General features: G+C 42.9%; 2 protein-coding genes across 3 annotated transcripts in view; one reads left to right on the top strand and one right to left on the bottom strand.

Annotated features, from left to right (window-relative positions):
* GOLM1 (golgi membrane protein 1) overlaps positions 1-11083 on the top strand; it is a 56514-nt gene extending 45431 nt beyond the window's left edge. Inside the window, exons 8-10 of the mRNA XM_043565832.1 lie at positions 159-428; positions 1952-2065; positions 8867-11083. Coding sequence (XP_043421767.1) covers positions 159-428; positions 1952-2065; positions 8867-8943 — 461 coding nt within the window. The 3' untranslated portion in view covers positions 8944-11083. The remainder of the gene's footprint in view (positions 1-158; positions 429-1951; positions 2066-8866) is intronic.
* Positions 11084-12276: 1193 nt separating this feature from the next.
* Positions 12277-13750, bottom strand: part of NAA35 (N-alpha-acetyltransferase 35, NatC auxiliary subunit) — a 94217-nt gene continuing 92743 nt past the window's right edge. For both annotated transcript variants that reach the window (XM_043565830.1, XM_043565831.1), the window contains exons 22-23: positions 13413-13493; positions 12277-12664 (exon numbers count right to left, since the gene is read on the bottom strand). In XM_043565830.1, the coding sequence (XP_043421765.1) occupies positions 12605-12664; positions 13413-13493 (141 nt within the window). In that variant the 3' untranslated portion in view covers positions 12277-12604. The remainder of the gene's footprint in view (positions 12665-13412; positions 13494-13750) is intronic.

Below are 13750 nucleotides of genomic sequence, written 5' to 3'. Positions count from 1 at the left end.
CTGGAGTCTTTACAGAGTCACAGAGTAAATTACCCAGTTGCTCCCCTAGCCACAGCCCCTGGGAAGGCTCCAGAAACTGAGTGGTATGAGGGGTTGTGTTTTTGTTCCAATGAAAGTAAATGCTGGTGAGGTTGCAGTGAACGGTGTTCTGTGCACAGAGACCAACGAGATTCAGGCCGTCGGTGAGGAGGCTCTTCGGAGGGACGGGCCGGGGCTGCCGCCAGCACCGCCGGGCCCAGAGCAGGCGGCCGATGAAGACAGGCCTGCAGGCGGAAGAGGCACTGGGGAAGCGGAGGCGGTGGGCCACACCCCGCGGGCGCCAGCAGCCTTGCTGGAGAGCCCAGAGAACCAGGACACCGAGGACCTAGAGAGAGACCAGCTGGTCGTCCCCGACGGGCAGGAGGAGGAGCAGGACGCTGATGAGGAAGGTGCGTGAGCTGCTCTGTGGGTGTCCGCAGACTCCTTTCCACCAACCATCCCCTGACACTGGAGGGGCCCCTAGGAAGCTTCCCGAACAGCAGTTTGCCATCTGCTGGTCTCATTCCTTGGGTGTCTTACAGAGTGGGAGGCGGGAGGGAAGAGCTGTGTGCTCGCGCCAGTTGCAGGTTCACAGGGAGTTGGTGGGGGGGCGGGGGGGGCGTCTCAGTGGAAGGCCTGACGTGGGTGCTAGGTGCCTTGTGAACGTAGCCCACGCTGGGCCACACGCCTGGCCTGCGTCTTCCGCAGCGTCACGTGGTGTGGTGTTGCCACCAGTGCCCTGGGAATGGAGGGAGGGATGACTGGGTAGAGGGGGTTTCGTGCCGATGTGAGCATTGCAGCAAAGTGACACGTGACTCCTCCCTCTCTGGTTTGGTTGACTTTTCTTTAAAGGCACACGAAACTGTGGGAAATGGAGATCAGCACAGTATCCTGGGGTGTACTTGGGTCCCTAAAAGTAGTGTGGAAGACTTCACTCCCGACTGAGCCAGGAACACTTAGGAAGAGAAGATACCTGTCAGTGGGATGACCCACTAACAGGAGTGGGGAATGTGCTTGTTTGTGAAAATTACCTTGATGTTCTATCGATCTAATTTGTATTCAAGTTTCTCTTTCTGAGGAATGTGCTCTCACGAGGGTGCAGTTGAAGAATTAAAAAGAAAAGGAAAGTCAGGGAGCCGACCCAGTGGCACTCAGGTTTCAGACTGGCCGTGGAGCGAAACAGCTGAAGATTGGTTCAAGGTCCCGCAGGGCCTGCAGGATACACGTCGTCCTGGGGCATTTGTAGTGACCTGATTGTACAAGAAAGTGGCAGGGGCCAAAGGCATGTGCTTCACTTCCATGTCAGGCAGTGAGCAGAGGGAAACATACCAGAGTGAAGTCTATCAATATGTGTATATGAGACATTCACGTGAAACCCTATGAACATGTCTCTTGAACACATTTCGTCCTGATCTTTTCTGGTTGTTCTCTGTGGGGCTGACTTAAGTGATGAATAGTTGAATTGTGTAGGCAGGATGGAAAAAGCCATCCTTCGACTCCCAGTAGCTGCTCTATTTCCTTCTGTCAGAGTCACCAGCCCTTCTGTGGAGGTGCCGTCATTAACTAGAAACCTGTTGTTTCCAGCAACAGTGGTGCCTTCCTTTAACCTTGAGTGGATTGTCTCTTCAGAAAACTGGAATATGGGTTTAATTCATTGGGTTCCTCAGTTCCAGCCCTGAGTGCTGTCCTGTGTTGAGGGCCATGGTTTATGTGGACTCAGAGTTTAATTGGACAGAACATAAGTAGAGACCTCGTACCTGCTGTTTGTTCGGGCAGCAGGCACACAAGTCCTCCCTGCCTCCTGAGAGGTCGCAGAAAGACCAGATCATTAAGCTGTCACCCGGAAAACCCCAGTTCCTGGGCTTGGGTGCCCCTATGGCCTCGAGAGAGAAATGATGTGGGTTGTGTGCTCTGTGCCTGTGCTTGTTTGCAGGGAGAAACCAGCAGAAGCTGGGAGGAGAGGAGGACTACAACATGGACGAAAATGAGGCAGAATCGGAAACAGACAAGCAGGCAGCCCTTGCAGGGAATGACAGAAATCTGAATGGTAAGAAGTGTAGTGGAGGCGGGGGTGGGGAGGTTCACCTTGCATTTCCCCTTGTGGTCCTTCACTTTGGCAGTGACTAAACAATGTGTCCCAACATTACTGTTGTAAGTAATCCATCATTTGAAGGAGACTTTCTTTTCTTCAGAAGCCTTTAAACATCGTGCAGTGGAGGGAGGGGATGGCAGAGAAGCCCAAGATGAAGACCTTTCAGAAAATCTGCATGTTCAGGGGGCCAAAGCCCTCGGGTATCAGCTGGAGCATTTGTCTTCGTGACTTCTAGGGGTTTCCTGACAGAGTGGCTAGGTCACCACTTAATCACTCTGTAGCAACAGTCAAAAGGCCTCACTGTCTGTACAGTACTTCCAAGCAGCTTTTTATAGTGGCACTTTGTGTTATTATTTTGAATTTTTAAAGGATGCAGGGCAGTGGAATGTATCAGATTCTGGATTTGTCCATTGGCTTGTGATTGGATTCCGGCTGGACATCTTGTAGCTGTATGTGCTCTTCTTGTTTCACACCAGGAGGCACATACTGGTTTGTTGACAGCACTGCCTGCCAGGTCTCGACATCGTGAAGGTCCATCTTCCCTTTGTCACTTGAGGGGGATGCTTTGAAATGGTGTGGGTTTAGCATCCATTGGACACCCCGTCTACTGGTGGCTTTCTTGACCCTGTCACCCCTCACATCTATTACCTCCTGTTCTTGAAGGATCCCTCCGGCCACATACTCTTGTTTTAGTATCCTGTGCTTCCTTGGTTCCCTTTTTTAAAATTCATTTTTCTGTCAGATTCTTGGTGTTTCCTTTCTTAGTTTTTCAGAGTTCTTTTATATGCTAGGGAGATTGCCCTTTATCCATGATGTCAGTTGCAAATACTTATTCCCAGTTTGATTTTTGGTTTTATATAGTGTCTTTCTGTCATATGACTTTTAAAATCTTTTATGTCCTCCCCTCCCCCTTCTCCCCATCCCCTAGACTTATCCCCTATCTTGATCTTTCTAGTCGTCGCAGACTCTGAGTCTGGAGTTCTCTCTTGTCCCACAAGAGAGTGGATGCAGAATTGAATACGAGAGAGGCTAATGTCCGGGAGGAAACAAGAACCCTGAGAAAGGGTCCTTGCTCTGTTTTTGTTAGGATCAGAAGGCTTACAAACATGATGTACGTGCAGAAAGAGACAATGAAACAGTGATCATTAACTCGGGTGTGAGATATGTGGTATTAGGGGTTTGGGTCAATACAAAACAAAATCCCAGTGCTGAGCAGATGGCTGTTTGTGGCAGGCACCAGGTGCTATGTCTGTTTATCTTAGCTTTTCTAGGGGCTAAGACAGAGCATGCTACCTCAGGGTCAACAAGGTATTTTTCTCACTAATTAGCTCTGGGCATTTTCACCCTGTGGCGGCTTTGCACCCTGTGCTTTGTTTTACTTAATGACTAACCCTGGGCATTTCTGCCCTGCTGCCGTGGCTTTCCGCCTCTACCTGTTTTCGAACAGACACTTTCTTTCTGTGGAAGTGGCTTTCCGCTCTGTGCTTTGTTCTACGATGAGCGCTTTTGTCCTGTGGCGGCTTTCCGCCCTAAGCTTTGTTAACCCATTGGTGCAAACTCCGAGAATTCTTAAACTTATTCCCCACATCTAGTAAGCGTTTTCTTGAGTTGCTTTATGGGTTTATTGCTCCAGTGGGTATCCCTGAACACCGTAATTTAGTTTTTCCCATTTTCTTAGAATTGATACATCTTTAAGTCTCTCTCAGTCTACAGCTTCCCCTTCCATTCCTTTCCTCCATTTGCCCTGGAGTTTTCCACAGTCTATACAGTGCTGGTTATATATTCATAGTACAACTTAGTATGTTCTTATTTCTGCTCTGTTTCTTGTAAATTGGCAGCTGATATCCAGAGGCTTGATGAGACTCTGTTTGAGTTCAAGCCTGTGGTAACATGGTAGGCGGTGGTATGTTCTTTCATCAGGAGGCAAGTAATGTCTTTGTTTTGTGATGGAAGGATCAGTTGATGTTCAGTGCCTTCCTTAATTCTTTGGTGGTGGTGTTCTAATTGAACCATTTCTATTTCATTGGTTGATTGGGATATTTTTATAAATAGGCAAGTCAGTGGTTTTAGGCATAGAACGTAGGATAAATGCTTCTTTTTATTTATCAATTTTCACAATAATGAATTATTTTTCCTGTTATCCTTTGAAGGTGATGATTTTAAATATACAAACTTAATGGATTTAAACCTATTTTGATGGGTTTCATTCCGTTGTATTTATTATTCTTTTTGAAGTTCAAGTTGTCCCATCTTCTTTGACTAGTGGGACCTTCCCCACTTTTATCTGCTTTTCAGGTCCCTTGTCCCTACTCAGCCTCTGCTCTTCTTCACACTCAGCTGAGTTTTCTTTTTTTTTTTTTTGCTCGTGGGGCTCTATGTGGGAAGGAGCCCCAGCAGATGAGTTTCAGAAGTTTGTGGGGCTCAGCCTCCCCCAGCCCCCTCGTCTTTGCCATGGCCACTTTGTGGCCACCTGCTGTGGGGGTGGCAGAAACCCTCTTGCTTCAAGCTGCAGTTTGTACATTGGCCCAGTACTTTCTGGTGTAAATGTGTTGCCTGTTTGGGGTTCTTTTCTCCTCTTCTCAGGTCCATCAGGTGCTCCATTGCTCCCATTTTTTTTCTAGACACTGTCTGCTGCTGTTTGTCTCTGCCTGTGTTTTGGGGTCTGCAGGATTCCTTGTCATCTACTCTTGCTGTGAATGTCTGTGGTTTTTGAGTTTTTTAATGTAGTGGCTTCATGTGGGGACCCAGAGATTCAAAAACTGTGTCACTGTTGCCACTGTCTTTCCAGGATCATCTGGTTTTATATTTTACATTTAGATCTCCGATTCATTTGATTAACATCAAATGTATTCAAGTATGTGGCACAAGTTTGGGTCCAATTTTCTTTGTCCGAAGAGCCGTTCATTTGGCCCAACACCATCTCAAGGCTAGTGATTTGAGGCACTACCTTTACCAAATAGATTTCCATTTGTACTCAGATCTACTTTTTGGTCTTTTTGTTCCATTGGTTTCTCGGCTTACTCACGCTGTACCACCATGTTCTAAGTGTAACAGCTAGTCCTTCTAGAAAATCTCAGTCAAGATCTCTTTGAATAATACTTCTTCCCATTTTCCTTCTTTAACTCAAGTCAGAAATGTTAGATCCTGGGGAACTGGGTGGCTCAGTTAGTTAAGTGTCCAGCTCTTGGATTTTGGCTCAGGTCATGATCTCAAAGATCACGAGATTGAACCCTGCGTCAGGCTTGGTGCTGATAGTGTGGAGCCTGCTTAGGATTTTCTTTCTGTCCCTCTGCCCCTTCCCTCCCCTCTCTCAAAATAAATAAACCTAAAAAAAAAAATCTATCATATTAAAAAAAAAAGACCTTACCATTCTTTTCCTGTTTCTTACCCCCTTTGTCATATTACCCATTTCTTTTTCTTTAAATTTATTTAATGTTTGTTTATTTTTGAGAGAGTAAGAGAGCGTGAGTAGGGGAGGGGCAGAGAGAGGAGACACAGAATGTGAAGCAGGCTTCAGGCTCTGAGCTGTCAGCACAGAGCCTGATGCGGGGCTCAAACTCATGAACTGTGAGATCATGACCTCAGCTGAAGTCAGACACTTAACTGACTGAGCCACCCAGGCGCCCCTCCTATTACCCATTTCTGCCTCTCTACCCTGCATTCAGAATGATTTCCTCAGAAATCATTCTGAGTTCACCAATTTTTCCTTCAGCTATACCTTCTCTGTTCTTTAATTCATGCTTTGCTTTTCTAAGTATTCTTATTCCTTGCTCCTGTTTTCAAACATCTTTTATTTCTTTAAATATATCTGAGTTTTGGGGCACCTGGGTGGCTCAGTAAGTTAAGCATTCAACTTCAGCTCAGGTCATGATCTTGCAGTTCATGAGTTCAAGCCCTGTGTCGGGCTCTGTGCTGACAGCTTAGAGCCTGCTTCAGATTTCTGTGTCTCCTCTCTCTGCCCCTCCCCCACTCATGCTCTCTCTCTCAAAAATAAACAAACATTAAAAAATATATATAAATATAACCTCCAAGTTTTCTATACCATGTTTTCCAATTGCAGTGTCTGAAAACCTTGTGGGTATTTCTTGTTTCTGCAGATTGTCCTCATGATAGCTTGTTTCCTTGTGTTCTGTGCTTTTTAACTGTGAGCTAGTTTCCTGGGAACTTTAGCTGTAGGAAGTCTCAGGGGACTGAGTTAGAGTAGTATTGCACTAGAGATCATTCACCTCTATTAGTCTCAAGGAGGGTTACAGACTCACTACCACTTTAGTAAATTCTCTTCGGATTTTTTTGTTTCACATAGGAAAATTGAGTTCAAATTATACACTTGCATGGTCGTCTCAATTAAGAAGTCCCGTATTCTAACCACTTAGGTTTTCTTGTTGCCCATTTTCACTGCACCACTTTTCCATTACCTTTAAACCAAGGACATGAGCATTTGGGAGTTTTAGTTTTATATACGGGTCTGCTTCTGGACTTGCTGCCTTGAGTGCAGTCCTCATCTTTATGTTTTGTTCCTCTGCATCTTTTGATGCTATGAAGGGAGAAGCCCGGAGTCTTCAGGCTTCAGAAGTCCTCAGGGCAGGTGTAGCTTTGATGCTTATTACCTTTAGGAGTTCTAACTTTTACTTCATTTTTGGCCTCATAGATTCCTTCTTTTTTTAACGTTTATTTATGTTGAGAGAGAGTGAGAGAGGGGCACAGAGAGGGAGAATCCCAAGTAGGCTCCACACTCAGCATGGAGTCCTAGGCGGAGCTCCATCTCATGACCATGATATCACAACCTGAGCTGAAATCGAGTTGAATGCTTGACTGAGCCACCCAGGTGCCCCAGATTCCCTTTTATTTATTCCTTTTTTTTATTATAGACGATGCATTTTAGTATCTTAAAATTTAACTTTTTAATTTAAAAATTTAAAATAGTATATACCCTTCACCCAGGTTTCCCAAATGTTAACATCTTATAATGAAGACATTAATACTGACACAATGCTATTATTCTGATGTAGTGAAGTGTCCAACTAATACCACTTTTCTGGTCCAAGATCTAAATCCAGGATTAAACACTGCATTTATTGTCATATCTCCTTGGGTCCTTTAACCCCAAACCATTTGTCTTCATCATTTACGACGTTGATAGTTTTTGAAGTGTTGTAGCGAGTTATTTGGTAGAAAGTCCCCCAATTTGGGTTTGATTCAACAGTGCTTCTTTAAAATATCTTTTCATATTTCATCCAGCATGCCAGTGACTATAGTTGGTAGAATTGAGGGTTCTAGAAATGGGAATCCTAACTTGATTTTTAAGTTATTTTCAGACTGTGTAGGCGATTTAATGCAGAACATGAACATATTAGCAAGTCAGAATTTTAAGCAAATACAAAGCCAATTTTTCTGTTCCTTATCATTGGTTGCACCTCAGTCCTTGGAGGATTGCACACCTTTTCTGGTGTGGTTACTGCCTTACACCTCTTTCACCATCCTTTTAAATCAGTAGTGTCCTAAATGTCTGGCTTTACAGTGAAGCTTTGGGCTTTCATCCCCTACACTCAGGTGCTCCAACAAAGCAAGGACAGAGGCAGATAAAAATGCTCTGTCAGCTCTTTTAAGTTGAAGATTTATCACCATCATATCATTAAAATAGTTTTCAGACCCTGCTGACTCCAGGGAGGTTAGAAAAAGGCATTCCTTCCAGCTTTGAGAACTTTTTGATTTTTATTTAAAAAAGTTTTTTTAGGGGCGCCTGGGTGGCTCAGTCGGTTAAGCGTCCGACTTCGGCTCAGGTCACGATCTCGCGGTATGTGAGTTCGAGCCCCGCGTCGGGCTCTGTGCTGACTGCTCAGAGCCTGGAGCCTGTTTCAGATTCTGTGTCTCCCTCTCTCTGACCCTCCCCCGTTCATGCTGTGTCTCTCTCTGTCTCAAAAATAAATAAACGTTAAAAAAAAGTTTTTTTAAATGTTTTATTTTTGAGAGAGAGAACGGGGGAGGGGCAGAGAGAGACACACACAGACACAGAATCCGAAACAGGCTCCAGGCTCCGAGCTGTCAGCATAGAGCCCGATGTGGGGCTTGAACTCAGGAACTGTGAGATCATGACCTGAGCTGAAGTCAGATGCTTAACTGAGCCACACAGGCACTCTGAATAGAGAAAAGACAGTTATTCAAGGCAGCCATTTAATTCGTTTAAGCAAATCACCGCTTAATATGTAGTAGTTGTAAGTCAGCATGGTGGTTTTAGATTTTGTGAGGTCTTTTCCTGTCCTTTGTGTGTCAGGGGATAGAGCAAGGACAGTCGAGCTACAGGGAGGCTTTGGGCTTCGGCTCCGTAAAGGGAAGACTTTGCAGTAGAGCTGACGGGGGTGGGGGGTGGCGGTAGATGCACCGCAGTGCCTGCGTCGGGCTCCCTGTCAGTTTCACAAAAGGGATGTGAGCAACACACAAGGGTTGTAATATCAAAAAAATGTTAGTACATTTTGTATTGTCCATTTTAGAGGGCAATGGGGGCATTATTTCACTATTTTAAATAGGGAGTTTTTATTTGATGGCTTTATTTCATGGCACCTTTGTGGCCAGACCTGTAGCCTCTTTGCTCTGCTGTCCTTGATTGGGAATGCAGTGCCCCATGATATTGCCATGGGAGATGCTGTCCTCTTGATGAGGCAATTTCTGGACACTTGGGTCAAATGCAGCCTGCCTGGCTGGCTTTCCTAAATGTTTTAATATCAGAATATTATGTGTGTGTTTTTTTTTCTTTTTTAGTTCTTAATGCTGAAAATCAGAAAGGAGACATGATAAATTTACTTGATCAGCATGAAAAGAGGAATCACACACTCTGAATCGATTGGAATCCTGTACTTGATGTCAGGATTGAACAGAGATCACTACAAAATATCTGAGGGGTTGAATACTGTGAAATGTACTAAGTAAAATACACATCTAAAGATGATTGTTGTGGAGTTTTAATATGTATTTTATGTAGGAAAATGGTCTGTTAGGTGGTTTTTGGGGGGTATTTTTGAAGTGTGTACCATGGTGTCAATTTGTCAGCTGATAGGTAAGAGAAGATCAACACCAAAAATAGAACCCAAGGTTTCCTGCAAGTATGGTGACAGTGGCACTTCTGGAATGTAACTTCGCTGAAAACAATCAGAGCCTGTAGGAAGAGTCTGTCTTCTGACACCAAGAAGACCCACCACACCTGGGCATTCTTCTCTGGTACCTCTGGTGTCCCCATCACATGCTGTGCTGAGCAGCAGGTACCAGCCTGGTATCTCTGTTCTCCCCGATCAGCAATGAATGATTACTGGTTTATGTTGTCATGCACTCACTTCGGGTTCATTCTGTGGCCTAGAGCGCAAAACTGTTAACGCAAACATCACTACCAACAGTTTTAAACAAGTCTGTAGACAAGACATTTTGTGAGAAATTTTTAAAAGACCACTTGTATAACCTTTGTCATTAATGTACAAAAATGCTTCTAAGTGACTTATAATTTGAACATTTGTGTTCTTACTTTGCTTAGTTATGTGTGGGCAAAGCAAAATTGTCTCTAAGAAGTCCGTATTACCAAGAGCCACAAACGGATTGACTTTTGCCACTACAGGGGCAGCAGCAGAGCTGATCCTGGGGCTGTGGCAGAGCATGGAGGGCAGCAAGGCACACGGTGGCGTGTTTGCTGTGGACTGCCCGTTCACTACAGGAGGACAGGAAGCTGACGCTTAAGGGTATATACAGTTGTTACACAGATGGAAAGTTTAGAAAGGCCGGAGAAACGCAAGTTGTTTTTGGCAGTCTATATGTTTGGCTCGTAGTAGAGGACTATTTTAAAAAGTGATTTAAAAATCAATGTTAATTTGAAAAGGACTAATCCTAATTCACATTGAGCTGCTTCTCAGTATTTCTGCTAAATAGGCTCTTGCCACTTACGAATGACTGGCAGAGTCACACTTGTGTGACTCTCAGGCCCTCTAAAGGGCAACTGGGTGGTGATGCTTATTAGGAAATGGGGGCCCAGAGAAGTTAGAGCCCTGCAGGCCAGACAGCTGGCAAGCTGGACACTGGCCCCTCAGCTGGTCTGGACTCCCCCCATACCCCTGGCAGGCCCTGAAGGCAGGACCTGGTTTGTATTCAGGTTAAGATCTCCAATGTGAATGTTACTCACGTAGGATATCTTGTTAATCACTAAGATTAAACTCCTCCACCTGGAAAAGGCAAAGAAGGGTGTTAAACACAGCTTTGTAAGGTTTTATCTAAGTCCTTGTCCAACTTCCCTTTGTGTCTTAGCCTTAGGGCTGATAGTTTTGCTTTTTCAATAATTAATAAAGTCTCTTCATTTCACGTTTAATCAGTGTGCATAGAGTTCTGAGAAATAAAGGACTGTTAGTCCAATTGCTTTGTTTTCCCTTCATGCCCTACTGGGTCCCTGAAGAATCAGCTTGCAAACTGGATTAAGGGTGGTGATTTGCCTTATTAAACCTTTTGTGGACTGAGCTGGGACATGAATATAAATTAAAAAAAAATAACCACACTGATTCCATCTTCATGTGCTGAGGCTCCAAAGGCCATTTGTTCAGGAGGGGTGTCCTGTGAGCTGTTTCTCCAGACAGTCGTGCTTTATTACCCCTGGCTTACCTTGAGATCATGCAGGCACCTATTGCAAGGCAACGATTCATAGATGTGGTTTTATTTTAAACAAAAACCTGTGTAATCAACTAGATCTCAAATCCCCTACACTTCGGTTTTTTGGTTTCAGCCAAAATCAGCTATTCCCATTTTTAATAGGTGCGAACTTTTAAATTCACACCTTCCTCTATACTCAAAATGGCGTGTAGACAGGAGTGTGAGGATTCATCTTTTTTCTACAGATGGGACTGCAGATTCCCTACGCAAGACTCAATCAGATTTCCTGAAGTGTGAGCACTGCACATAATGTACTTTCATGTGATGGAATCTGAGAAATAAAACAATCCCTGTTAAGTCTGTGTGCTGTCATTCTATAACTAGACCAGTAACTAGCAGGATTGTTTAAACTGGTAGTATCTAGTTATCCATTCACAGTGGAACCTGAGGTACAAATTCAAGGTTCTTTAAGGTCCAAGGGATCAGTCTACTCCCACTAAGAGATTATTAATTACAAATAATCGATAGTTTATAGGACACTCAACTTCTAATGCTGGTCTCTGAAGTGAATTTTAGAAAAAACACAAGAAGATTCCATTAACTGGGTTATATATTTTTTCACATTGTCAGCTTAGGCTTTGAAAATGTTCATTAGTGTCTGAGTTGGGGAAGTGGCTTAATTGTGTAAATAATGGTATGTGTTATTTCTCAGAGAGCAGTACAAAGTGTACTAAGCTGTCCCTTAGAAAATGGCTTATAAAATTCTGATAATGTATACATTGAAGGCTTACTCAAAGTTGGTACTCTCATATGCACTTAAAAAGCTAAAGTAAAATGCTTCATCGTTGGTGTGCCTGTGAAACACATCTCTGGGAAAGTCAAAGAACTTGACATCTTTATGTATAAATTTTATACAATGAGTTTTGTAAACCAAGGCCCTCACTAGCTGAGACAAATTACACCATCTAAAGTAGAGTAAAAATCCCTGATAGCATGAGAAAGGAAGATGGATGTGCAGCGAAGGGTGGGGTCTCTAGCGATGGGTCTGCAGGTACAGGTGGACTGAAGTCTGTTTTCCAAGCCAGCAGATCCTGGAAAGATCCCCACTTGAAAATATTTCACAGGTTAAACTGAGTATTTAGTAGTAACCAAAAAGGAGTATGCCACATTTAAACCTAACCCTACACATAATCTATACATTCCTACCTTTTGAAAATGTCACTAGCCAACATTACGCATAATGTTTTAAAAGTGCCAAAAGGACAGTTAAAGGATGTTTTTAAAAACCTCTATATTCTTACAGGTATATAATTTAAGACATCATGACACATAAAATCACAATCCCCATGTAATTTGGTCTCCCTATATAGTCTAGAGCCCCCCCCCACCCGCCATTCCCTTTAAATGTATTTTGCCAAAACCCCATACAAGTGTTTGCTAAATCCCTTGTTTTGAAACTTTTGAATAATCTGTTTGAATGACTTTAAGTGTAAACACCTTCAATTCTTAACATGCATCAACAAAGTGCTGTTGTTTCTAATTTCCAGTGGTGCATTTTTTTGTCAAGAAATTTATTAACCTTTACAAACACTATTTTCACTCATTCATAAAAAATGATTTATGATTAAATCTGTAATAAAACCATAGAACGTTCATCGATGCATTCAGTAAGACCAGTTTCATCCATGGAACATAACAAACCACTTTAAAACAGCAGTTTTCATTCACGTCGTATAAGGCTGTCAAATTAAAAGTATTTCTTATAATAGGTTGTTATCTAAGAAATCCATTTCACTTCACGTTACGTGGTAAGACTGACGGATGGATCCTCTTAGAATCTGAAAGTAGATTCTACCCCTTTATGACCCTTTCAGTCTCTCAAACAAGTTTCACAACAGGAAAATATTTGTGAGCAGAGAAATCAAATTCAGGAGGAACCTGTAAAGAAAGGCGGAAAGTAAACTAATGTATTTACAAATATTCAGACAGTACAGTTTTTTAGAGTTTCTCCAGATTTTAGAGGTAAGACAGCATAAGAGATACAAAACTGGTTTAATGACAAGTTAGAAACTAAACTGGAAGGAAAACTAGCTTATCTCTGGGTTTATGAAAGAACACTTAAAGGAAAATGGACTTAAATTACGGGAAAGAGAGCGCGTTTTTTAGTTCCTGGGTCAACAGAGTACCAAGCAATGAGATGTATCTAATAAAGCAAGGCAGAAGATAAGGAAGCCAGACAGGAAGAAAAGGAAGCCAGACAGGAAGAAGCTCGGGGAATAAACAGGTACATGTAATGGGCAAATGGTCAGCAGCACACCACATGTTGATACAGCACTGATGGTGTAACACCACCAGCAAGAGGAGTTTAAAGAATTTACCATCTCTTAAGCCATTCAACAAAGTCTTTACCTTTTTTCCATAAATTTGTTTTCACACATTTTGTTTTACTCCAAGTCATTTGGCAATTTACACAGGGAGGGAGGGGAATGGAAGGGCACATTTTAGAAACCAAGTCCATAAAATCTCTCCGTTTCAAAGCAAAATGGTACACTCAGGTTATTTTCTGCCAATGAACCTCTTTTTTGAATGTTTTAATTCTTTTTGTAATAATATTTATTATGCATCTTACTTAAAAAAGGTTTTACAATAATTTAACACCCATTTATTTTCCCCACAATGTACTTACCTTAGATTCTTTTTTGTGTCCTCCTGCCAATAACTTCATGACCACAAAGTTGGGTTTGGCAACCTTTAAAATTCTATTGACCTAAACAATGAGCAACATTAAGCTATCAAAACATAAAATTCATTTATGTCTTTACATTTTAGATTTTTTAAAATTTTTATTATTTTTGCTTTATTAAACAAAGGCAATTGAGCAACATGGACAGACATACTTTTCCACAGGGCTCTAGTTTGGTCAGCCCTGACAGCCTAGAAGGGCCCCTAGGTCTCCCTCTCATTGAACCTGAAGAATGTCAGGCTGCAGAGGTGGCAGCAGGGCACTTGGTGTGGCCCAGACTG

The sequence above is a fragment of the Prionailurus bengalensis genome, chromosome D4 (genome assembly GCF_016509475.1).
Source record: "Prionailurus bengalensis isolate Pbe53 chromosome D4, Fcat_Pben_1.1_paternal_pri, whole genome shotgun sequence".
Lineage (NCBI taxonomy): Eukaryota > Metazoa > Chordata > Mammalia > Carnivora > Felidae > Prionailurus > Prionailurus bengalensis.
The sequence above is the reverse complement of the archived record's forward strand: the minus strand, read 5'-3'. Positions and strand labels throughout refer to the sequence as shown.